The 26,216-nt window shown below is 41.9% G+C and overlaps 3 protein-coding genes across 13 annotated transcripts in view; 1 reads left to right on the top strand and 2 right to left on the bottom strand.

The window, feature by feature from the left end:
* Nucleotides 1-5,311, bottom strand: part of CEP70 (centrosomal protein 70) — a 40,258-nt gene extending 34,947 nt beyond the window's left edge. For 5 of the 7 annotated variants that reach the window (XR_012154206.1, XR_012154205.1, XM_073305211.1 and 2 more), the window contains exons 1-3: nt 4,917-5,311; nt 3,917-3,994; nt 298-405 (exon numbers count right to left, since the gene is read on the bottom strand). Coding sequence is in view for 5 of the 7 variants with exons in the window: in XM_073305211.1 (XP_073161312.1) it covers nt 298-405; nt 3,917-3,925 (117 nt within the window). In the remaining 2 variants the exon portion in view is untranslated. The other 2 variants (XM_073305209.1, XM_073305208.1) reach the window with 2 other exon arrangements.
* Nucleotides 5,122-13,602, top strand: FAIM (Fas apoptotic inhibitory molecule). 3 transcript variants are annotated; one of them, XM_073305212.1, is made up of 6 exons: nt 5,122-5,312; nt 7,648-7,706; nt 8,802-8,937; nt 9,879-10,107; nt 11,462-11,511; nt 13,118-13,602. In XM_073305212.1, the coding sequence occupies exons 2-6, from the start codon at nt 7,663-7,665 to the stop codon at nt 13,265-13,267; spliced, it is 609 nt and encodes a 202-aa protein (XP_073161313.1). In that variant the 5' UTR covers nt 5,122-5,312; nt 7,648-7,662; the 3' UTR covers nt 13,268-13,602. The 3 variants fall into 3 exon arrangements, with proteins under 3 accessions (XP_073161313.1, XP_073161316.1, XP_073161315.1); XM_073305215.1 differs by lacking the exon at nt 7,648-7,706 and having other exon boundaries at nt 5,124-5,312; XM_073305214.1 differs by lacking the exons at nt 5,122-5,312; nt 7,648-7,706 and adding an exon at nt 7,778-8,458.
* Nucleotides 13,603-16,058: 2,456 nt separating this feature from the next.
* Nucleotides 16,059-26,216, bottom strand: part of PARP9 (poly(ADP-ribose) polymerase family member 9) — a 33,696-nt gene continuing 23,538 nt past the window's right edge. For all 3 annotated transcript variants that reach the window (XM_073305202.1, XM_073305204.1, XM_073305203.1), the window contains exons 8-10: nt 25,674-25,825; nt 24,091-24,265; nt 16,059-17,180 (exon numbers count right to left, since the gene is read on the bottom strand). In XM_073305202.1, coding sequence (XP_073161303.1) covers nt 16,741-17,180; nt 24,091-24,265; nt 25,674-25,825 — 767 coding nt within the window. In that variant the 3' untranslated portion in view covers nt 16,059-16,740. The remainder of the gene's footprint in view (nt 17,181-24,090; nt 24,266-25,673; nt 25,826-26,216) is intronic.

Genomic DNA, 26,216 nt, shown 5'->3' with positions numbered 1-26,216 from the left:
TTCAATAATTCTACTATTCCCTCTAGTTGTGTGCACAATGGAATGCTTCTTCTAATGCCAACCAACAAAATACAACATGCCACAGTTATAAAAGGAACTCAGCACCTAAGCTCTTTCTTGGCAGTTTAAAAGATTTCAGTTCACCTTCAGCGATGATGTGCAAGAAGTAAAGAAAAATGCACCAAACTGTATACTAAATACTGTATGCTAACTCCCCAAACAATCTATATTCACATTTCAAAGGGGGGAAAAGCTTTGCAAATTTACACATTTTACTTTTTTTTAAAAAAGACTTACCTGACACCCTATTGCATTCCAGTTCCATGATTCAGCGGACTTTTGTGCTGGAGTCACCAGCATAGAGCCTGCTAGGGCACTACTTGACAATGCACAACTTTGTGGGACCTGAACACGAACAAAGTAAAAGTTATATACTGAATGCCCTCTAATCCTTGCTATATGGTCAAGCCCTTTGTTTTCAGTTTTTACCAAAAATGTTCAGGATTTTACAAAAGCCTATGTGTTTTTTACCTGAATTTTACAGGAAAATACTGATTATGTTAAGAAAATACATTATATTAAGTAGATGCATTTATGTTAACAATAAACTAGTCTAAGTGTAAATGTGAGGCTGTCTATTAAAGAAAGGCAATGGTACAGAAAATACACGAGTATGTGCGTGAGTAGAGATCAGCACGCCAGTCCTAACAAAATAGTAGTGCCAGAACTCCCTGGACCCAGCTCCCCACTCTGGAAAGATATGGTGGCTCAGCATCATCTCTGCTTCTAAAATGGGCCCAGAAGCAGAAGGGGTGGAAGAGGCAACATAAGGAGGCGGCTCCTTCACCTCCTGTATCTCTTCCACTTTTCTCTATCTGTTGCTTTTTTTCCCATCCCCCAATATTAACCCTGATATTTACCAAGCAAGCTGTGATGTAAATTTTTTGCACCAATTTTCACCAATTTTTATTTTTTATAAATACTTACAAATTCCTGGGAAAACTAAAATAAATTAAAAATAAAAACCAACAGGCCTTGTATATGGCACACACCAAGCACTGCATGAACCAAACACAGACCTAGGCAGAAGAGCTCCAAAGATGTAATAATGGTTCTACCACTGATTCACAGTGACCTTTTTTCCATTTAGGAAATTTGTGAAAATACTAGGTTAGATCGTGTTTCTGCATACGTAAAACATGAACTAGATTCACCCTACCTCACAGAAACGTTGCAAGTGCTTGTCTGTCCATTGGCCCAATCCTCCAGTCTTTCCGAATGCAAAGACCTAAAATTTCCAAGAGTGGTTAGTGATCTGGAGCACCTTAGTTTTGGGGCGACAGCTTAGAAGGGCCCAGATTGTCAAAAAGGGCTGAGTACCCTACCTCAGAAAATCAGGCTCTTTTAGGGAAAACTGAGGTACTCCAAATAATTACTCACTCTTGAAAATTTAGGCCAAAATGCCTATTGACATCAAAATGGACTGCAGGATGAGGCCAAATGTTTTTATAAACTTCTCACACTGAGGTCTAAAAACTATAATTTTGAAGCAGGCATATTTTTCTTAATTCAATTTACAGAGAACCGTTAATAAAAGGCCAAGAACTTTAAAAATCTGAAATCAGTGGGGGATGCTGGTTGCTCAGCACTTCTGAAAATTAAGCTACTTATTTCGGTAATTCAGTATGGCTTTAGGAGTCTAACTTTAGGCACATAGGCCCAGAGCCTCAAAGATATTTAGGCTCCTAACTTCCATTGATTTCAGTGGAAGTTCAGATCCTCAAAAGTATTTCCAGGTTTCAGAGTAACAGCCATGTTAGTCTGTATTCGCAAAAAGAAAAGGAGTACTTGTGGCACCGTAGAGACTAACCAATTTATTTGAGCATAAGCTTTCGTGAGCTACAGCTCACGTCATTGGATGCATACTGTGGAAAATAAAGAAGATGCTTGTTTTTATACACACAAATCATGAAAAAATGGGTGTTTATCACTACAAAAGGTTTTCTCTCCCCCCACCCCACTCTCCTGCTGGTAATAGCTTATCTAAAGTGATCACTCTCCTTACAATGTGTAAGATAATCAAGGTGGGCCATTTCCAGCAAAAATCCAGGGTTTAACAAGAACATCTTGGGGGGGGGGGGGGGAGTAGTTAGGAAAACAAGAGGAAATAGGTTACCTTGCATAATGACTTAGCCACTCCCAGTCTCTATTCAAGCCTAAGTTAATTGTATCCAATTTGCAAATGAATTCCAATTCAGCAGTCTCTCGCTGGAGTCTGGATTTGAAGTTTTTCTGTTGTAATATTGCAACTTTCATGTCTGTAATCGCGTGACCAGAGAGATTGAAGTGTTCTCCGACTGGTTTATGAATGTTATAATTCTTGACATCTGATTTGTGTCCATTTATTCTTTTACGTAGAGACTGTCCAGTTTGACCAATGTACATGGCAGAGGAGCATTGCTGGCACATGATGGCATATATCACATTGGTAGATGTGCAGGTGAACGAGCCTCTGATAGTGTGGCTGATGTTATTAGGCCCTGTGATGGTGTCCCCTGAATAGATATGTGGGCACAGTTGGCAACGGGCTTTGTTGCAAGGATAGGTTCCTGGGTTAGTGGTTCTGTTGTAAAAAGAAAAGGAGTACTTGTGGCACCTTAGAGACTAACCAATTTATTTAGTCTCTAAGGTGCCACAAGTACTCCTTTTCTTTTTGTGAATACAGACTAACACGGCTGTTACTCTGAAACCTGGTTCTGTTGTGTGGTATGTGGTTGCTGGTGGGTATTTGCTTCAGGTTGGGGGACTGTCTGTAGGCAAGGACTGGCCTGTCTCCCAAGATTTGTGAGAGTATTGAGTCATCCTTCAGGATAGGTTGTAGATCCTTAATAATGCGTTGGAGGGGTTTTAGTTGGGGGCTGAAGGTGACGGCTAGTGGTGTTCTGTTATTTTAGGTACTGATTTCAATGGAAGTTAGGAGCTTAAATGCCTTTGAAGATCTGGACTCTATTCTTGAAAATCTTTGCCAAAATCATCCATTCAAAACAGAATTTAGTGTAATTCTTTTAATTTAAAAGTAAGAACATCAATTATGAGCAATCCTACAAATAGTGTGGGCCAGGGGCATTTCTATAAACTCACTGCTTTCTCTCTTCCTTCCTATAGTGATAATTGCCTGCATTTTCATTTGGAAGCTAGAGAATGCAACAAAATACTATAGTGGCTGTATTTATACAGATAGAGCCTGATTTCAGAACTGAATAGCAGTTGTGAGTGTTCAACCCTCTTGAAAGTCACACCCAGTCTACATTACACAGCTTTTAGCGACAAGGCTGTGTCGACACAGCCTTGTTGCTAAAAGTCAGTGTGTGTAAACGCTTTGTCGGCACTTTTGCTGACAAAAATACTTTCAGTCCTGCAAACGGCATTAGCTTTGTCAGCAAGAGCGTGCTCCTGCCAACAAAGCCGCATTCACATTACCACTTGCGTTGCAAAAATTTTTGTCTTTCGCCAGGGGTGGGGTTGGGGTTTAAGTACTCGTGAAAGATAGAAGTTTTGTTGACAACTTCACAGTGTAGACATATTCCCAGAAGGATTTTAATGAATTACCACGTGGAGGTGTATGGACATGCAGCAGTTCATATTGGAAAATTATTAGTCTTTTTGGCTTATCATGTGCTGTGTTTGCAATGTACTTTAGCTTTTTGTTTAGGGTGAAAGGCTAGGGTTATTTTTTGCAAAACGATAACAGTACTGTAGGTCAAATTGTGGGCCTACCATCTTTGACAGTTCTGTCCACTATAGCCTGCCAATTTGCTAATTCCAGAAATTTTAACACAAAGAAGCATCCAGCAGATAAACTTTAATAAATAAATTCTATGGTGTAATATAGAGTTTAGATTAATTACTACTATACCTCAGTCATAAGTTACTCCTCTGTTGTTGGTTTTCACTGCCAGATTGTTAAATTATCAAACTGATCTCTGATCGGAAGCTGTTCAAGTATCAAAGGAGAGAAAACAACAAAAGTCAGAAAACAACACTGAGTTGTACCCTGCAATACATATTTTGCACAATCCTTCATTGCCAGACAATGGCATTTATAGGTATTGTGCAGAAGAGGTTTGGCCCCAGACATCATGATTTTGCATCACAAAAGATGCCAAAGCATTTTAACTGTAGACAGATACCACAGTATGTAATCCAGGATAGTATACAGACCAATCAATGCACATATAGCAGCAGACTCTAGAGCCTCAAGACAGACAGCTGGCATACAACACAACAGTGGATGGGGTATTTTGGTCAAGGACAGCTAGTTAAATGCCTTCTTTACTCTGTGTTACCAAGCGAGATGGCTAAAAATCCCTATTCCTTTACCAAACAAAAACTGTCAAACTACTAGGAGTGTGCTCAAGCTTGGCCGTACATGCTACCTCCTCTCCTTTGAGTCTCTGCCTAGCAGCTACACTCTCCAGTCCTTTCTACCAAGTGCCTGGTACCTGCTGGCGCGCTACAAGGGGTGATACCAGCGAGATAAGGTGGGGGAGGTACTGCCTTGGCTGGGTCAACTTCTCTCGGTGAAAGAGACAGAAGTGGTCCAGTACAAGATCTTGCCGCCCCCACCTTGTCTCACTCAGCTGCTGGGCCCAATACGGGAAGAGGCTGGGCCGGCGGGGGTCGGGCGCTAATCAGACGCGCGGAGGGGTCAGGCCAGGCGGCCCAAGGCCTGGCGAGGATGGGAAATACACTCCGCGGGCCGGGCCGGGCCGAGCCGAGCCGAGCCGGGCCGGGCAGGCTATGGCTGTACCTGTACTAGCGGGGGAGGTACCTCCCAGTCCGGTCACAGCTCCCCCAACACGTTCCCTCCCCCTCCCGGCTGTTCTCTCGGCCACCAGCCCCGCCACACCGCGTACCCTGGCCGCTTCCCGACCCTCCTCCCCTGGGCGGCCTCTGCCTCCAGCCCCGCCACACGCTCCGCGGCCGTTACAGAGGCGGGGCAGAGGGCGGCGATTGGCCCCGAGCAGCGGGATGGGGAGCGCGGGGGCCGCCATGAGGGAAACGCCCCCCACCGCCCGTTACTGGCCGTCGGGCAGCGAGCCGCCGCGGTGCGGGGCAGGGCCGCGCGCTCCCTGCCGCCCCGCCCGAGGGGCGCGCACACCCTGGCGGCGGCGCTGCCGGTGGATGCGCCGGGCGGTCGCTCTAATCGATGCGCTCCGCGTCGCTTCCCTGCCCCCTGGCGCCATTTTGGCCGCGGGGGCCGGAGGGAGAGAGGCGGCTGCGGGGAGCGGTGCGCAGCGCGACCCGCCCAGGTACGAGAAGCCCCGGGCGGGCTGGCGCCCTTCGTCCTTTCTACCCTCCGGGGCGCTGCAACTTCATCGCACCCCCAAAGCCCACCGGGGCCTGGGCGGCCGCAGCCCCCGCGGCCTCTGAACCCCTCCGAGTCCCCGCGGTGCCTGTCCGCCTCCGCCTGGCCCGCAGCGCCCTCCCGCTCGGGGAACCCCGGCCCCCGCGCTCCCCCGGCCAGCTGCAGCGGCAGGACCCGACCCGGTCCTGTCGGGCAGGCCCAGCGCCCTGGCGGGGCGAGCAGCCCCCGCTCCGCGGTAAATGTCCCGAGAGCCCCTGACCCGCTTTCTCGGAGACCTTCTGCCCCCCCCCCCCCATCCTAATGTGATCTCGCAGGAGCGCCCCTTTCCCTTCTAAAAGTGGCTCCCATGGAGATAGGGGCCAGCAGGCCAGGAGAGGGCGGACGGGCCATTCCGCCTCTCTTAGCGATGGCTCTGTTCGTATTAACAGCGGTGTGCATGTCTGATCAACGGAGAGCGTAGGTTGGCTGGTCAGTCAAACTTAACATGCCTGTGAGAAGCGGCGCTGTGTTTAGTCAGCGTGTCTGGTTAAATACCACACGGAGCTTGTCTCTGGCCAGGTGCTCTTATTTAGAGGTAGGAAGTAAAGCGACGGCCATTGCTTCTTTCAGATGCCGAAAAGTAGGGTAGTACTAGTTGCCATCAACTGCGGGGGGGGGGGGTATTGATTTGGGCAGGACCTCTTCTCCCTTCAGCCCCCCTCCAACAGAAATATTCTGCTTAATCTCATACTTTACTGTCATTAAGATCAGTATTCTTTGTTGTAATAAGCTTGGTAGCAGTGATGTTTTCTCTCCCTAAACCAATAAAATAAATAGCATTTGCATGAATCTTGCTCCATTGGTAGAAGTTTTCTGGACTTCTAAAGATGGCATAGAGAAGCCGGGAGGGGGGAGGAGTGGCAGCAGAAGGGGCATACTGAGTGCTCTTTTTAAACTGTTTTTTTTTTTAACCTAGTCTTTATATAAAATATAAACATAACAGAACGTATATAATAAATACATGCACGCTGGAAAGAGGATTTAAATAACAAAATTCAGTGTTCGTTATTTGGAAAGCCTGGAGTTAAAACAAAAATATACACAAAAACCCTGAACCTGTAGAGGTCATTCAGGGAATCCATTATTAAAGTGACTAAACAGATAAATAAGTGACATGTCCTATGAGTATTTGGGACTAATATATTAAACTGCAAAAGTATGCAATAGTTTCATGTGTGATCAAATATCTTTATAGTTTTTCCAAGCATTTCTATTGATTAGACCATCATTTTTTCAATTAATGCTGTAATAAAGAGATCACTAAGCCAGTCTGCCTAATTGCAGAGTTCCATTTTCTCAAAATAACTCTTTTGGACACTAAAATTGTTCATGCAATCCATTTCTTAATTACCATTTTTAGTATTACCAACTCATCCAGCACCCCAAGAACACACAAGCTTGGAGAAGGAAAAAATAGTGACACAGTTTTAGAGAGAGCACTTGAGTATGGTGTTCCAGAACACATGCATTTTTTAAAGGTGTAGAGGATGTGTGAAAGGTTGGCATGTGGCTATTGCATCTCTGACAGTTGTTGTGAGTTGCCAATCTAGCCTGAAATAAATATCCAGTTGTACCTGTTTAATACCTTGTTCTGGAAGAATCACAAGAATGAAAAACTTGAAGTATCTTTCACCTTAAGCCACATATCCTCCCAGGTTTCTGTTGTGACAGTAAGACTAAGTTCCTTTTCCCGTTTTTCTTTGAGACTGACTTCTCTAAAATTTCTGGGCAGTTGTGTATTATTTTTGTGTTAATTCTGGTTTTTGGTATGGATGTCCTGTAAATTTTCACTACAGTTACATATTCAGCTGCCAAATCTCAAAGTGAGATATACTTGAGACACAAAATTTTGATCTGGCATGAAACTCTTCCAAAGGAGAAGGATCTTAACCTTTTGACCTGAAGTTAGTCAAAAGGACTTCCATCGAATAAGCAATGAGTCACTATGTACTCTTAACCTATGTGGATAAATTGCAAATATAAATTCAATGAAATATTCAGATCATGTATTGATTTATATTTCAGTGTTGTGTCTAACAAAAGTCCAGAACTGTATTACATTACATTTCATACATGTCATATGTGTGAAAGCTCCCTATGTTTTTGTGAAAATATCCGTGGACATTAAATGGAAAGAACTAGGAAGGGATTACTTCTCAATTAAGATGGAACTGCAGTACTCGACATTTTCTTTGCTGCCATTCTGCTTTTCTCTTTCCTTGCTGCTAATTGGATTTAAGGCCATTCTGGTTGCTATGGCATCCCGTGAAGAGATTACTCTCTATGAAGATGAAGTAAGGTAAAAAAAAAACCAAACACTCACTGCAGTATAAACTGGTCTGGAAAGATGTCTGCAATTTGAAATTTAATGGTTGGTTGTGATCAGATCTATGGATGTGCAGATTATTCTCTTTAAACAAATAGTGCATCGTAATACATGCATGCACACACACATCAGATATTACCTAAGCCAGTGGTTTTCAACCTTTTTTCATTTGCAGACCCTTAAAAAATTACAAAGGGAGATGTGGCCCCCTTTAGAAATCTTAGACAGTCTGCAGCCTTCTAGGGGTCCGCAGACCACAGGTTGAAAAAGAGTGACCTAACTGCAGGTTTTTTAACTTAGTCACACTTTTTGTGTGATATTTATTAAACAAACTGTTCAGGTTGAGTTTAATAGACTAGAAAAGATTTACAGTAATACCACAAATGGTTATATAAATTCTCTGAAATGTAAAAACCTAAAATGATTTGTAATGGGTCACTCAGTTTTTACTGTATGTTAGAAGATGCCAACAAACAAGATAATTTACTGATGAGAATGAGGAATTAGGTAGTTTTGTAACTACTGTTCTTCTGTAGTTAGATGTTTTAGCACTTACATGGATGTATATCATAGAATATCAGGGTTGGAAGGGACCTCAGGAGGTCATCTAGTCCAACCCCCTGCTCGAAGCAGGACCAGTCCCCAACTAAATCATCCCAGCCAGGGCTTTGTCAAGCCTGACCTTAAAAAAACTTCTAAGGAAGGAGATTCCACCACCTCTCTAGGTAACATATATATATATATGCATATAGTATTTGTCAAAGTAAAACTGTGTTTGCCTATTTCTGTTCTATCTGTTTTAATTTTTGTGGTCAACATAATTTCATTGTGTGTCTCTTAATCTGTTTCAGTTTTAAACTTTTTTGCTATATTTGATTGTGGTTGAGAAAGTAAATAAATAAAAGCTAAACCAATCTTTCCTACAATCTACAGCTAAGTCAATTCTGGATCGGGTTACGTCAGCTTTAACAAATTAAAAATAAAAATCCTGAAGTAATAAAACTTGGAACAAAATATACAGCACATTAATAGAAGAATTATAAGTCTTTTAAATTGTTATTCCCTCAGGTCTCGCTACGGCTACCTGGAGAAGATGACAGATCTGGTGGCTGTTTGGGAGGTTGCTTTAAGTGATGGTGTTCACAAGATTGAATTTGAACATGGAACTACATCAGGAAAACGTGTTGTATATGTAGATGGAAAGGTAAAATGAGTATGTGCAAAATACCCAATACTTATGTAAATGTATCTTTGTGTGTAGAAAGTACTATGACTTGTTAAACATAATAATAAATAGAACGCAGGCTTTTTACCCTTGTAACAAAGTTAACTGAGTAATATTTAAAAGGAAAGAATGTATTTCAGGCTGCAATATTGTACCTGGGTTTGCAATCTTCATCTCCCAGATATTATCCCTTTGGGACAGCATGGCTGATAGCTTTCTGCCTTATTGGGAAATAGTAGTTCTATTTGCATTGCACATGAGAATCATTGGTATAGCTTCTGGCATCTAGTGTTCGGTACTAACATTAGACTCTACCAATATCTGATGTCATTCACTGGTAGTGCTTCTCCAGTCTCTTATTGACCTCTTCACAATATAAGAAGGGCAGGGTGCTATCCACTTCACTGTCCTTTCTCTCTGTCTCTCTCTCTCCTTGTTTGTCTTGCAGCAGTGGTAATTAACAGGCAGACTGTGGGCCAAATCTGGACTGCCAGACGCTTTTGAACAGACCCTGAAATCTTTTTATTTACTTATCATCTTTCTTTATTATTTTCTCTGGAGTCTAGACTTTTTCTATACCTTGACCAAGAAATTTGGACCTTAACAAAAAATAGACTACCCCTGTCTTACAGTGTGAGTTTGTAGAAATACTAATAGGGATTAATGTCTGATACCTGCCATGCATTCTCACATGCTACAGCTCAGATCCTGCACACAAATGCATCCTTCTGTTTCGAGAACCCCACTGACATTGATGAGACTATGCATATCTTGCTACAGGTCCTGGATCTGATACCGTGACAGTAGTTTGCACCAGTTCCTCCATATGCTACTTAGCTTGATATTTTCCATAATGAGACAAAAATATTTGACTTTTTATTAACACTCATTTTCTTCTTTTTAATTATTTTATTCTTCAGGAAGAAATAAGAAAAGAGTGGATGTTCAAACTAGTGGGTAAAGAAACATTTACAGTTGGAGCAGCCAAAACAAAGGCTACCATTAACATTGATGCAGTCAGTGGTTTTGCGTACGAGTATACATTGGAGATCAATGGGAAAAGCCTCAAGAAGTACCTGGAGAACCGGTCAAAAACAACAAATACTTGGATATTGAGCTTGGATGGTATGGATTGTAGAGTTGTGTTAGGTGAGTTAATATTGAGTTAGTTCTCGTCACTGTGCTTTTTATATAATCTTATATGCCTTTTCTAGGACTTAGGAACTCTAGGTTCAAGTCCCTGCTTCACCACAAAGTTCCTATGTGACCTCGGTCAAGTCACTTGGGGAAAATTTTCAGAAGTATTTAGAACCTACTTTTTGCATCTGCATCTTTATCTTGGTGCCTACTCCCAGTGGGAATGACTCTTAACTGAAGGTGGTAACCGTGATACCCTAAGTTTGTCTTGTTTAATGTGACCATTTAAACAGCTAGCCTATTTCTAAAATGGCTTTTTTTGATAAGTATTACATCTTCCTGTGGCTGAATTGTCTTTTAACTTATTTTAATTAACATGGGAAATGTTTTGGATCCAAGATGTGTATTTATATTTGCATTTTACCTTGATATTTACATAAATAAATAACCCTTCCCCCCACATTTCAGTAACAGGTAGAGGGCTCACATTAGGGACTCGATTCTTATACTCATTGAAGTTAGTGGTAAAGCTCTCAATTGATTAATGATGCAGGATCAGGACTAGGAGAGGAGAGGCCTGGAGACATGTTTTCTTCTAGAGGCTCAAGGATAGAATGACTGATAGTACCAAAAGCTGTATTAAGATCAAGTGGTATGAAAAGAGCGGGGGGGATCCATGAGTAGGAGCCAAATCCTGCTCTTTTGATTGATTTTATATGGCATGGGAGAGGCAAACATGATTTGATCCTAGGACACTAACCACTACCAGACAAAGACAGTTTCAGAAATATGAAATCTAGAGTGAACGTACTCCAGGAGGTTATGTTGGGTAATGTAATTAGAACAGTGCTTTACAACAAACAAAAATTAATAATTGTTTAGTAGCAGCCTATTTCCTTCTAATTAGGAAGGTGCATGAGTTTTCAAAAATTTAAGAACATGAAAAGTTTGAACGGTAATTAACAAGCTGTGTATTAGTTAGAGGGACATCCCCCCCAAAAAGTTAGGCAAAAGTCAGACTTGCAAATCATGGTAACTTGCAAATCATGGTAAATTACAGTCAGTAACTCAAAAATCATTAATTTTTTTTCAAACTTTGCAGAAACAACATTTTTTGGTTTCAGAAAAATCACATTGATTAAACCATTTTTTGGAGGCAAAAATCGGGCTCTCTAAAAGAAGCTAGTTGCAACCTTATGAGAGAGCCTCTCTCCTTATGGAGACAAACTTTGTAATTCAGATATTACTATTTATTTGGAACACATTTATGGAGTTATAGCTAAAATTTCATGGCAAACATTTGGAATTTCTATATCTTTTCGGTCTATAAAGAGGTATGTATCTTTTGTTTTTCTCATTTTTACAGAGAAGGACACTATGGATGTCTGGTGCAATGGTAAAAAAATGGAAACAGCGGTATGTGATCATTTACAAAGGCTTTTGTTCGTTATACTTATTCTGATTTAACAACTGAAATAAAACACACCACCGTTAGAACACTAATATTGACATTACGTATCAGTGAAATAATTCAGATACTATAGGCAAATACCTGTGGGCCTTTTAAGTAAAGTATTTTGGGGAGGAGGAATAGGGAGCCGACTAAATTGCCCTGTGGATTATAGAGCTAGCCAATTCAAATCTATCCAGGTCAACAGTAACAATGTTAAACATTTAAGGCCTGATGTTCAGAGTGGCATAAAAATCAAATTACTTTTTCATGCCTCTATATGGTCCCTCCAGTTCAGTGTTTAGGCCTCTTGACTGGACAGTGTAGGGAAGTTTGTCATGTTGTACCTATTCCTGTGGATAAGAAGACTTTCTCAGTCCGTCATTTTGGTAATCTTACCATTACTGAAAATTAGAGTAAAAAGGAAAAAAATATATTTTCTGAAGCTTTTCCTATGCAGAAGGACTGCAAAACCTATTTCCTCACCAGACATTTGATCCTGCATCTGTTACTGTCATGAGTAGTCCTATTGTATTAAATTAGACAGGGTAGGGAAATGAGGTCTTCGTTTTGCTATACTTTGAAACTATTTTTCACCACGTTCCCAAGAATTCTTCTTCCAGAAACTGTTAACAGTACAACCTTCTGCTTCCCCTGGAGCACAAATTCTGATTTACTACTCCAAGCATTCTCAAATATTTCCATACTGTCATTCCCCATTATAACAGAAAAAAGGTTTGGGATTCCCCTCCCATCTAACTAGGCACAAAGGAAGGGGTGGGGGGAGTGGTTGAGCCCCCCTGAAACCTGTTTGCAACTTCTAGATTGAGAACCAATGCACTATTCCTAGTGCATGGGTTCTTAACCTATTAACTCCTGCAGGTAGTGTGCCTGCATGATTGCCTGCCAAACTGTGCTTATATGTTAGGACAGCATTCTGGCCTCTTATTGTATCAGAAGATAGACTTAAACTCAATTTGGCCAAGATGGCATAATCCAAAACAGGAGGTACACACCTGGAATTCTTTAAGCATCTGCAGTACAAACATACTCCAGAGTTGTTGTTGTTAATTCAGGGCACACATGAAGCCTTTTGCACAACTTAAGTTCCATTTAAACCATATAGACCCTGTAAGCCTTGTGTTAAAGATCTTATTTAAGTCCTTTGAATTAATTTATGGCCAAATTCAGCTATGGTGGAAACCAGTGCAAGTTAATTGACTTCAAGTAGAATTACACCAGAACTGAATTTGACCTGTTTTAATTAACTTTATCAGTCACAGTGCTAGCAGAAATTTTTCAAATGTCACAAAACTCAATATTTTACAAAACTTGTCTTTTTTTGACCACCGCCTGATTGTAACACATGTACATAAATAAATCAAAACTGCTGCATAATCAAATGCAGTGATTTTTCAGCCACCAAAATACCTATCAGGTTTCTTCTAATTACTGGAGCTGCAGGTGCACCACACCTCTGAAAATCCGATAATAGATGCCTTATGAACACTGCAGGACTTTGTTAGCCAACCATATTGTTCCTTTTCATGATATTTTGTTTCCTGACCACAGGGTGAATTTGTAGAAGATGGAACAGAAACACACTTCAGTGTTGGTGATCATGACTGTTGCATTAAGGCTGTCAGTAGTGGAAAGCGAAGGGAAGGAATCATTCATACTCTTATTGTAGATGACAGAGAAATCCCAGAGGTTTTGGAGTAGCCTGGAGTTAATCTGTTATAGAAATAAAGATCAGGGATTTTCAATTACTGTGGTAATTTAATGATTTTAATATGTACTTCCAGGTACATTTAGTTTGTGCTTTTTATTTTCTGGTTACTGTATATGAAATTATTATAATCTTTTTGAGGACCAGATGAAAATATCCAATTATGTACAGCCTCAGATATTACCAGTTCTTTTGTAAACTATATAAATATATAACACTAAGTATAAGGAGGGGAAGGTGAACTTAAGTAGGAATTGTTTACAAGGAAATCTTTGTTACAATAATAAAATGCAAAATAAATAAGCAGTGTAATATTGAATTTTGAGAAGTGTTTTAACATGTGGTTGTTTCTTTTCATATTCTGCATTCAGCTGCTCTGCACAGTTTTTACAATAGTACACCCAGCTCTGAGCTCCTATTTTTTTATTGATAAAATATTTCTTGTAACATGCTAATGTCACTTTAAAATTCCTATGGTTGCAGTTAGGAAAATAAATAGCTATGTAATTGCTGAAGTTAATAAAACAAAATATTGAAAATTTAGATATTCCATATTTACAGCACCTATGCTAATATATACGACTCTTATTAAGAGTAAAGGGGGAGAGGAAGGTTCTGTACAAAAAAAGGGAATGGACAGCGCACTAGTTTGTCTAACATCTGTACATTAAAACTGTTGTAATGACTAAATAGCTTCTGCATTCGAAGTAACTATTTACTTTTAAAAATTCACTGTGGTGCCAAGACACTTTTTAAATAAAATATTTTGATGAAAACTGACAGTACTATGAAAGCCCCTTCCAATCCATCATCTAGCTAAGCAAAACTTAAACCTACATTGATGTGTGAACAAGGGAATACAGTAACTCCTCACTTAGTTATACCTGTTAACATTGTTATATTGCTAATCAGAGAACATGCTCGTTTAAAGTTGTGCAATGCTCCCTTTATAACATTTGGCAGCCGCCTGCTTTGTCCGCTGCTTGCAGAAAGAGCAGCCCGTTGCACCTAGCTGATGGGGGGGCTTGGAACCAGGGTGGACAGGCAGCCCCTCATCAACTCTCTGCTCCCCTAAGTTCTGTGTGCGGCAGCTTCCCAGCAGGCTACCAATTGCTGACAGTTCAGCTGTCCCTCCTCCCACTGCCAGGTGCTGCTCCTGCGAGCCTCCTGCTTGCTATTGGGGGGAGAAGGGGCCTAATGTCAGGGTGTGTCTCTTCCCCCCTGCTCCGATCCCCCGCTTACCTCATCTCTATAGAGTGGGGGGGAGGGGAGATGACATATGGGGAGGGAGCTTGCTTGCAGCAGCTGCTGTCAAGTTCCTGATCTACTTAAATCAGCAATGTACTTAGTAGGGTCAGCGCACTTAAGGGGGGGGGGGAGGGTGTCTGTCTGCCATGCTGTCTCCCCTCCCTCTATTCTAACTGCCTTGTAGAGTGTGAGTCTACATTAACAATGTGTTAACCCTTGAGGGCTCAGCCCAGTGCTAGTTCATCATTTAGCGTAAGGCATTCACTGGAAAATAGCCCACCCTCTGACTTGACCACCTCAACCAAGCCTCACAATCGTCATTGCTGTGTATCGTATTACATTATTTGTTTAAAACTTATACTCTGTGTGTGTGTATATAAGTCTTTTATCTGGTGAAAAAAATTTCCCTGGAACCTAACCCCCGCTATTTACATTAATTCTTATGGGGAAATTGGATTTGTTTAACATCATTTCACTTAAAGTCACATTTTTCAGGAACATAACTACAATATTAAACGAGGAGTTACCGTAGTATGTACTGAAGTCCTTTTGTGAGACAATAGCTTTATAAAGCATTGACATCTTATACTTTAGGTTTCAGACTGTGTCTAATGCATTGCCATAGTTATGAGTGGGATGCCTTTTGTTCCACACCCTGTTTTGTTGTATTAAACTGTAACAAAGATAAAAATCCTTTCTGGCGGTAGGTACTTGTTTCTTTTCAGGCCAGAAGCAGACTTTATATTAGATGATAATCCCTTTGACTGTTGCTGAACTATTACGGCATCACAAGCTGTTTTTAAAAGTTGATATTTTTTTGGGCAGCAGGTATATAAACCAATTTTAAATTAAAATGTCCTAGTAAACATATATGTAGTTCTTGGTGGTCATAACTGGTCAAGCAATAGAGGATGGGCCAAGTTCTACATTTACGTTTAGCAGTGAGTGCATTGAAGTTAATGGGTTGCTCAGGTGTAACTAACAGCAGAATCTGGGGATGTTATAAGTGTTGCAGACTACACAGTCTTTGTTTTAAAGAAAAACATGAATGCAAACCAGTGCTTGAGATTTGATTCACCGAGTAGCCTTTTCCTTTGGGCCCTCAGTTCAAGTCCCATTCTGGCAACCAGTCTCACACCCAGGACTTGTACTTCTAGCTCCGTTAAAATGACCTGGAGGGGTTTAAGCCTTTACTAAGAGACAATTTTGCAAGTATCTGAGGACATGGCTAAGCTGTATTTTTGTTTTTTTTAATAATTCAGTTCACAGCCTTTTCCATACTATGACTGCAAATTACAATGAAAAAGTTTCAGGCCACAGGCCCCTGCCAGCTAGCCATAAAGCAAGATCATAACCCCCCTAAAACCAATTGGCCCCTGATGATGGCTAGTCCCAGGTTCAGAACTATGCTTTATTTTTTCATAAAAATCTTTCATAGAAGACCATGTTGAACACATAGTGATAGCTAACTGAAGTTTGACTGTCAAAGTCAGGAGCCTTAATGTACTGTTAAGAGGAGAAAAATCAGAACACGTCAACAGTTTGGTTTATTTTTGGTCATGCAATTTTTTTATTTCTCAAACATGTTTCCTGTAGCGGTTGGCACCTTGTACAGCTAATAAAAATGATTATAGCAACACAATTATCGCTACTAACACCACAAATACATTTATTTTTTATAAGCATGTAAACTTATTTATAAAATAACACTTCCAAAGATAATGACACAGCTGTTGTTGAAACACATGGTAGATGGTTAGCTAAATAAGTGAAAGCAGAATTCAAAATCAACTAAATGAACAGTCTAAATACGTGTTTTAATCTCAATGGATTACTTTGGACTAGATGGTTTTTGCTAATGTGTGATTTTTAAGTTTATAAAATAGTTTCAGGTTTTTATAAAACAGACATTTCTGTGACTAAATATATATTTACTCATCTCTGGTGCCTTAGTAAAATAAAATGCATAGTGTGCATACTGTGGCTATTTATAGAAAAATAAAATTTCTGCATATTTTTGAAGCTGTGTATTGTAACCACCACAGGAATGGTGAACTGAATTCTGTATCTAATACCTCTTCCGATATAAAATTATATATAGTTTTAACTTTCTTAGGTTATCATACTGGTTAAGCTCTTGTATATACCAACATGGATGTGTCAAGATGGTTAGGTGAGGCACCATCACCACACTACTGTACTAGAGTCAGATATGCTACTATTTGGGTTCTAGCAGGAAGCTCTCTGTACTCTTTGTTATGGGGGAGGCTCTGTGCCCACGGTCCTGGGGAATGCCTAAGTCCCATGGTTCTGATGAGCTCTCATCTACTGGGCCCCTGGTTGCCCAGTAAGGCCCTGACCCCTCAGCCCAAATCTGGGAACATGTCAATATATAGTGAGGAACGGCCTGATTACTGTTAAAAATGACAAAGGTTTCAGGGCTGTGAACATCATCTACTACACTGTCATATACATTCATGCCATCTGCATCAACTGCTGGTGGCACAATATAAGACTGTTTGCCCTCAGTGTATAAGCCTGTTACTACCTCAGCCTCAAACACACAAATTAGATGGTCCAATTCACACTTTTCCTTGGTATCCTCCACTAGGTTTCTGGGGTTCCTGATAAAGTAGATGCCAGCTCCATATTTTTGTTCTGGAAATAAAAAAAACAAAAAATGAAAACAGTAGACTCCAAAGAATGAGTTTTATTAGGGTTTGCAGTGTTGTAGCCATGTTGCTCCCAAGATATTTGAGACAAGGTGGGTGAGGCAATATCTTTCATTGGACCAACTTCTGTTGGTGAAAGAGACAAGCTTTCGAGCCACACAGCTCTTCTTCAGCTTGTCTCTTTCACCACCCAGACCTCAAGAAGAGCTCTCTGTGGGTTCAAAGCTTGTCTCTTTCGCCAACAGAAGTTGGTCCAATAAAAGACACTACCTCACCCACAATGTGTCTCTCTTAATAGGGTGACATTTTTTTCTCATGGCTCCAGCCCTAAAGATTAGAGATGCCTCTCAATTCTGGATTGCATTTCCTATTACCTTTCACAATGCTCCTATGTTGGTCAAAAAAACTGAAGAAAGAAACGTCTGCTGATACTTTTCTCTGTTCTAGATGCTGATGTACATATTCTGCCCTCAGATACCTGCATACAATTCCCACTGACTTCAGGGAACAAAGGGTTACTAAACTGTTGCATAACTATTGTTCTTCTAGTTGTGATGCACATGTCCATTCCATTCTTGGAGCATGCATGTCCTGTGCACTGCTGTCGGAAACTTTTTCCCTCCGTAGTATCCGTTAGAGCAGCTTGAGCACCATCTGCCACTACATAGCCTTGTGACCGTCATAAAGAGTGGAGCCACACTAACCCCTCTCAGTTCATTCATGCCAGAAACGCCGATGCAGGGGGGTAGGAGGGCGAGTCATGGAGTTGACATGTGCAACACTTCTCTAAGAACAGCAGTTATGGAACAGGTTAGTAACTGTTTTTTCTTCTTCAAGTGATTACACATGTACATTCCACCCGGGGTAGGTCTACACTGCAATAAAAAAGACGTGCTGCTGACGCATGTCAGCTGCCTCTGGCTCGCAGGGCTCAGGCTGCGGGACTATAAAATTGCAGTGTAGACGTATGGGCTTGGCCTGGTGCTGGGCTCTGGGACCCTGGTATATGCTGGAATGAAGAGTGTGTCAGCAAGACTCCAGATTGTCTGGACCAGACAGAGAATCATTTCCACTTCACCAAGTAAACAGAGTTAGTAGATGGCTTCCTACTATTTAAGAGCACATCCTGAACCTCTCTGGAACAAAAAGAAAACGAGTACTTGTGGCACCTTAGAGACTAACCAATTTATTTGAGCATAAGCTTTCGCGATGAAGTGAGCTGTAGCTCACGAAAGCTTATGCTCAAATAAATTGGTTAGTCTCTAAGGTGCCACAAGTACTCCTTTTCTTTTTGCGAATACAGACTAACATGGCTGTTACTCTGAAACCTGTCATCTTTGGAACAAGACTCTTCCCAATGATCTATCCATGAAACATGTAGGCTGTTAAATGAAGTGCCTGCAAGTTTGGGTGGAGTAGGTGACCATGGTCTTGAGAAATCACGTTTGGGTCCAATGGAAGCAGTATCAGAGCTTTTACCAAAAAGGAGAGGAATGTGGAGAACCAGTGCTCCCGAGGCCAACCTGGAATTACAAATATGAGTTGAGCACGTTCCTGTCTAATTTTTAGCAAAAAACTCTGTGAAGAAGTGGGATTGGTGGGAAAGAATACTGGAGTTTGCTTGTCCAGGAAAATGTCCATTACGGAACTTTGACTGTGACCTTGAAGTGGGGTGGCCAACCTGAGCCTGAGAAGGAACCAGAATTTACCAGTGTACATCGCCAAAGAGCCACAGTAATACGGCGGCAACCCCCACATCAGGTCCCGTCCCCCCTGCCCCACTCCCAGCACCTCCCATTCACCATCAGCCCTCCCCACACCTCCCGATCAGCTGTTTTGTGGCATGCAGGAGGCTGTGGGGGGGAGAGCGAGGGCACGGCAGGCTCAGGGGAGGAGGTGGGAAGGGGAGGAGTGTGGGCAGGGCCTGTCGCAGAGGCAGGGGTTGAGCTGTGAGCACCCCCTGGTACATTGGAAAGTTGGCGCCCGTAGCTCCAGCCCCGGAGTCGGTGCCTATACAAGGAGCCGCATATTAACTTCTGAAGAGCCGCATGTGGCTCCGGAGCCACAGGTTGGCCACCCCTGCCTTGAAGAAAGCAAAAGGGCCAGCACTTCCTCTTGGTTCTTGCTGCAAACTCTACCAGGGGAGTCCTCCACAGCTGGAAAACGCACCTGGCTATATTCGGACATAGAGACCATCTGGGGTGATGCAAACAATCTGCTTAGGTTGCATGCAAGTTCATTCTGCACCCTTGAAAGGTAAGAGGCTGTGAGGTTTCTCAAACTGGCAATACAAAAATCCCAGAGTTTGACTGTCTTGTGGCAGAGCTGGAATGAGTGAGCCCCTCCCTGTCTGTTGAGACAGGACATTGTCATTGTGTTGTCTGTTAGAATACGTGCAGGCTTTTACCCTTGATACGGAGTAAGAAACCTTGACATGCCAGGCAGACAGCTCTCAACCTCCTGACATCTGTGTGTAGAGACAAGTCCTTTGTGGACCATAATCCCTGCATCTGAAGGGAACCTAGATTAGCCCCCCCCAACCCAGAGCAGACACATCTATCACTAACATCCAGAACAAACATACACATGTTTACAGGATTTGTCCACCAGTCCAGAGAAGCTAAAATCTGAAAGGGTAACCTCACCACAAGCCTTAGAGGGCGACAGCTCAGAGATAATATAGAGGCCAGCTAAGTCTGTAGTTCCCTGAGGAGCAATCTGGCATGTCGGACCGCATATGTGCAAGAGGCTGCCTGCCCCAGAAGCCTCATGCAATTCCATGCTGTAATAGTTGGGTGAGCCGTGACATCTAAAACAACTGATTAAGTTGTCTGCAATCTTGACCATGGAAGGAAAGCTCTGGCTTGAGTCGAATCCAGGAGTGCCCCAATGAATTCTAACGTCTGAAATGGGGAGAGGATAGATGTCTCCGTGTTGACTGACAGTCCCAGAGCTTTGAAAGTTGACTGGATAAGAGAAATGCTGGATAGTACCTGAACTCTGGATTGGCCTCTCACCAGTCAACCATCCATGTAGGGATACACTTGCATATCCAATATCCTCAGAAACTCAGCTACCACTGCCTTGCATTTTGTAAAAACTCTGGAGGCTGCAGGCAAGCCAAAGGGTAGCACTGAACTGGAAGTGAGAATGGTTCACCAGGTATCTTAAATACTTCCTGTGGCCCTGGATAGATCACCATACGGAAGTACGCCTCCTTTAAATCAAAGGCAGCATACCAGTCTCTGGGGAACAGGGAAGGGATAATGGAAGTAGGCAAGACAATAGAAAAAACTTATCCTTTTCTGTTGAATTTATGCAGGCCTAAAATTGATCTAGACCTCCCTTTGCTTTCAGGATAAGGAAACAGAGGGAATAAAACCTCTCTCTGACACTGAGGAACTTCATTTACGGCTCCCAACCAAAGCAGAGATTGCACCCCCTAGAGAAGGAGCTCCTTGTGACAGTAGTCCCTGCAGAGATCTAGGGAAGGGTTGGAAGGAGGGTTAGAAATAAACTGAAGTATCCCACTTCCACAGAGCTTAAGACCCATTGGTCTGCAATGATTGAGGACCAAAGACCCAGGAAGTGAGATAGATGGTTTGCAAACACAGGGAAAGGAGAGGCTGGAATTTTGGAGACCGGTACGGTGTCCTCCATCAACCCATCAAAACGTTTGTTTAGTAGCCCCCGGGCACCTCGATGAGCTAGGAGCCATTGCAGTAGAAAGAGGTGGTCTGCATCTATAACCTCTATTATTTTTCTTGTTGATGTGCAAGAATAGCATATAAGTGGGTCTGATGCAGATGGAAGTGCTTTCTTTTCGAGGCAGGTTTATGTATGCCCCACAACTTCAGAGTTGCCTTGGAATCTTTTAAACCATGAAGTTTGTCATCTGTCTACCCTGAAAATAGAGATGATACTTCAAATGGCAGGACCTGAACTATCTGCTGGACTTTCTGGGCAGCCCCAAAGACTGCAGCAATGAGCACAAGCATATGGTAATAGCAATGGCCGTGACCCTAGCAGCCAAGCCCAAACTGGCTTGGAGTGATGTTCTAGCCGCCAGCTCTCCTTCGTCTACCAGTGAAAGAAACTTGTCCTTAAACTTTAATATTGAGTCCCAGATATTAAAGTCATAATGCCCTAACAAAGCCTGTTGGATGGTGATTCTAAGTTGTAACCCAGCTGTAGAATACATATTCCTATCAAAATGAGTGAGATTTTTTGGTGTCCTTTGGCTGCGGTTCTCAATCTGTGGGTTGGAACTTCAAATGGGGTCACCAGGACTGGCTTAGACTTTCTGGGGCACCAGGCTGAAGCCCAGGCCTCACTGCCCAAGGCCGAAGCCTGAGGGCTTCAGCTGTGGGTTGGGGCTCAGGTTATAGCCCCACTCCTCAGGCTGAAGCCCTCGGGCTTCAGCTTTGGCCCCCGCACCCGGAGGGGTGGGGCTCGGGCTCCCCTCACTGCCCATGGCAGTGGTGCTTGGAGGGGCTCAGGCTTCTGTCCCCTCCTCCTGGAGTCGTGTAGTAATTCTTGATGTCAGAAGGGGGTCACGGCGCAATGAAGTTTTTTGGTCCTAGGTTTGAAGTTCCTACAAATTTGATAGCAATCTGAGATGAGAGATTCACTCAGGCACTTTAAACAACTGGAGTGTGGGTCACTCACAGGCATCTGCTTGGAACAAGAAAAATAAGGCTTGAACCCCCTTGACCGAGGCATTCCTTGGTACCAAAAACAGAACTGGAAGCAAGGAAACTGAAAAATAACATTTAAACAAAAAAACTTAATCACTAACACTAACTATCTACCAAAAAAAAGGCATACTGAAAGAACTTGCTAAGGTAAGACCAAGAGATTCAGCAACCATCATAGGCAGTAAGAAGGAACTGAGGGGGATCAGGGGCATCTCTGCTCTTTAGACCTGCTTGAAAGGGCGCACAGAGGCAGAGGGCGCTTCAGCCACTCCACAAGGACTGCTGAGGGGAAAAGTTTCCAACAAACATGTGCTAGGCATGCGCATATCAAGAGTGGAATGGACATGTGCAGTCACTTGAAGAAATTGTGGATGTTGGTATCCAAGGGAAGAATTTCTCCCATAATATTTAACTATGATTCCAGTGTGTAGTGTGACAAGCAATAGTTTGTTATAGTAGACAGAGGCAAAGTTGAAAATGTTCTGTATCTAAACACATTCTTTCCAAATCTTATTTTGCTTTGAGATAAAATGAGACTTAGATGTTGTCCTATTTTGTCGTTTATTATTCTGAGCACCCAAAAGCATCTTAGGTATTTCACAGAAACACGGAAAGGCATGACTCCTGCTTTCTGAAGATCTTACAATCTTAGCCCTGATTCTGCAATTGATAGCACACAGGAAGATGGCTGCATACTATCATTTGTAGGACTGGGGCCTAAATTCTTATTCTCTTCATCTGTAAAAATTTCTAGAATAGAAGCTATGTGGATTGTTATGCGAGCTAGAATAATAAACAAATGCCACCACCAAAGTCCTGCACTGTGCTTTATGACAAATCCACCTTCTTCATCAGTGGTCTCCAAAGTGGGGTGCGCACACCACAGGGGGTGCGCAGGACCATCCCTGGGGGTGCGCGGCAGGAGGAGCGCCACTGAAGGAGCGCTGCTGGCATGGCGGCAGCTGCACTCCCAGACCTTTGATTCTTCGGCGGCACGCCGGCGGCAGCTCGGCTCTCCCCGCTCCGTCGATTCTTCGGCAGCACGCCGGCGACAGCTCTTCTTCTTCTCCTCCTCTTTTTTTTTTTGCACTTCCCTAGAGCTGGCCCTAGGGGTGCGCAATCCAAAAAGTTTGGAGACCACTGTTCTACATCACTTGTCTGAAACGCACTGTCTATTTAGACTGTAAACTCCTTAGTCCAAAGACTATATCTTCTTCTACAGTACATTTTGAAAAGCACCAAGCTTATTCCAGAGGATTCTTAAATGATATTCCAAAAACACTGGATGGATCCTTGTATGTATATAAAATTGCTTTATATCAAATTTGTTCAGTTTTCAAGTGAAACGATGCTGGACCTGATTCTCCACTCTGTTAAGTAGTCTTCCACCACTGTAATGCCATCAACTTCAGTGGATTTACACTAGTGTAAAACCAATGTAATGGAATAGAGAATCAGATATGGCTTTTTTTCTGTCAGTGCCACACTCAAGCTGGGATCTGAAAGTAAAGCTGGGTTCTTTCTAACTCATACATCATCATCAGTAATAAAGATTCTGCAGTTAGATCTGTGATAACAATTCTGTTGATGATGCACAAACCAGAATGGAAGCCAGCTCATTCTTCCAGAGCTGCATAGGCTCTGCTGTACGAACAGGAGTGAAAAGCGTAAAGTAAAATCTTATTGTTCTGAAGGTAAGTGGATATGACTGAACACATATAAAAAATAGATCTCTTGTGTAAGAAGGTGCCATTTTTCTGACCTAAGCTGAACTTTACTAATCAACTACTGTTTGTTTTGTTTAAAGAAGCAAAATATTCCTATCACCAAGTGCACACTCCAAGTGAAAATACTAAACATTCAAATATCCAGTCCAGTGATTCTAAACCTATTTACCATTGTGGACCGCATACGCAGCTCTCTATGGGTTATGTGGTCCACATTCACACAATATTCATGCTACCTGTATGGCCCTGAGGATGTCACATGGGCCACAGCTGTGTACTGATTGGGTCGCAAGCAGGCTGCAGGTTGAGAACCACTGGTCCAGTCCTTACTCTTCTGTATGGAGCAATACTAGCAAACTGACACATGTCGAATGGCTACATTATTGTTTGGAGCAGAATTATATAAACACTATTAATGGCATGTTTCTGCAATCTTTCAACAGCATTGTAAAAGACGAAAGCAGTAAACTACCTCGTGGAGGGGAGTATGTTCTCTGAAATCCAGCTCTGCATACCAAGCTACAGAACTGAGCGGGAACACGCTGGTACAATCTATGGCATATCTGCTTGCCAACAGTTTTTCCTTCTACACATTTTTTAATCCGTTGGAAGGCAGCTGATAAAACAGGATTATGTATTTTTTCTATCTGTAATATAAACAACAACAGAGTAGTATAAACAGACAGTTATAGATCCATACCACTGAAAGCACACGCTGTCACTATTATAATTTACAATCTTCAATTTAACAAGCATTTTTTTTTTTCATTTTGAGCTAATCAGTAGCACAGCCTGCATATATCTAAAGTGTGCAATTGCTCAGGAGAAAAAGTACCATGACCCCAGTGCTTCTCATTGAAGTCAATAGGAGCACCACTGTGCCCTGTTCCAGTGATTTCTAATGGGTGAGTTGTGTTGTACAGATGTAAGTAACAACCATAAATGTTAATGAGAGTTGCGTATGTGGTTAGGACCTGATCCAGCCAGGGGCTGAGAGTATCCTGTGAGGGTCCTGACTTCAGTGAGAGTTAAAGTTATTCAATCTCTCATAAGATCAAGTCCACACTGAGAAAAGTCTTTGGACTGAATTGTGCCTTTCAGGCACAGTTCTGCATCACAGAGGATGGGGTTTGTTTGTTTATTTGTTTAAGTAATCTTATCTACTGGAACTGTGAATGATTTCATATCCATAGCACTGTACAATCCTATTTTGAATCCTGCTGAGCTCTTGACCTCAATGATACATTGTGGCAATTAATTCCACAGGCCAACTGTGAAATGTGTAAAATAGAATTTTCTTTTATCAGATTTATAGTAGCTGCCTTTCAATTTAATTGTTCTTGTATTATGAGATGGTAAATAGAAGTGTCCGATTTACCTTCTTTACACCATTCATTGTTCTGTATATCTTTATCATGTGTCCTCTGCATCATCTCCCCTCTAAATGAAATAGTCCCTGTTGCTTCAATCTCTCTTCCAATAAGACAGAGATGTCAATGCACTTGACCAAGGTCATACAGGGAGTCAGTGATAGAACTAGAAACAGAATCTAAAAGTCCTGGCTTCTAGTTACCTGCTATACCATTAGATAATGCTCCCTCCTCCCCACAGAGAATATATCTACTACAGAGACTTATATTTCTCTATGTATATGCTATACATCTTCATGTTCCCTTTGTGATTAAAGTAGAGCCTGGAATCTACTACTGACTACATCAGGAGCAGAATAAACCCCTTGATCCCTGAGAATTTGCTATAACTGAGGACTTGAGGCTGCAAAATATAAAATAAACATATAGTACCTTCTGAAACAGTAAATGAAGATTTAATTCACTCAAAAAGATGTATCAGCTGTAACTTTTTTAAACAGTCATCTTAATTGAGCAATAAATCTAGGTTTCATTTGCAATTTCACAAAAGTTCATTCAAGTATTATAAGGAGCCAACTGATTTTGATCTTGTTCTTTTTTAAAAATGTATCCTTATTAATTGCATCCAGGTTCTTATAAATGTCTGATACCTTAAGATTCATTTTACCAAGGATACTCTCTTTACCTTGAGAACACGAAGCCCAGCTTTTTCAAATATTTTTTCTCGGTCCTTGAATTCCTGGCAGTATGATTCTACTGGAGAGATCTGGTAACGCATTTTGGTACCCCTTGTCTTGTCTCGGAGTCTTTCTGGAGGATAATCAGTTTCCAGTTGGCCTGGATACAAGTAGCAGGATATTTAATAATAATTTAAGACTTTTAGCTTGTTAAACTCACCCTAAATGCAACAAAGTCAGTGGAGGAGGAAGTTAATAGTTTATTTTGGTTGCTTAGTTAACAAAGAAGAGCGTTACATATTCTCTGAAGCAAGCTATTTGGGTCATCTGAATCAAGGCTCCTCCTTTACAGAGACCTTTGATAAGGGCAGTGATGACTTAGGAGGTCTGTTGAGGGAGGCTGGGATACTGTGCATTCTTTTGTGCTATAAGGGTCAACTGGTTATTGCCAGTAAGTCATGAGTTTACTGCTAAATTAGTTTTAATTTTAAGATTTCTGTTTTAAAAAACATCAAGGACACTTGGAGCTTGATCCAGAGCTCACTGAAGTC

This window comes from Lepidochelys kempii, chromosome 11 (assembly GCF_965140265.1).
Source record: "Lepidochelys kempii isolate rLepKem1 chromosome 11, rLepKem1.hap2, whole genome shotgun sequence".
NCBI classification, from domain to species: domain Eukaryota; kingdom Metazoa; phylum Chordata; order Testudines; family Cheloniidae; genus Lepidochelys; species Lepidochelys kempii.
Note: the sequence above shows the minus strand (reverse complement) of the source record. Positions and strands in the feature narration are given on the sequence as shown.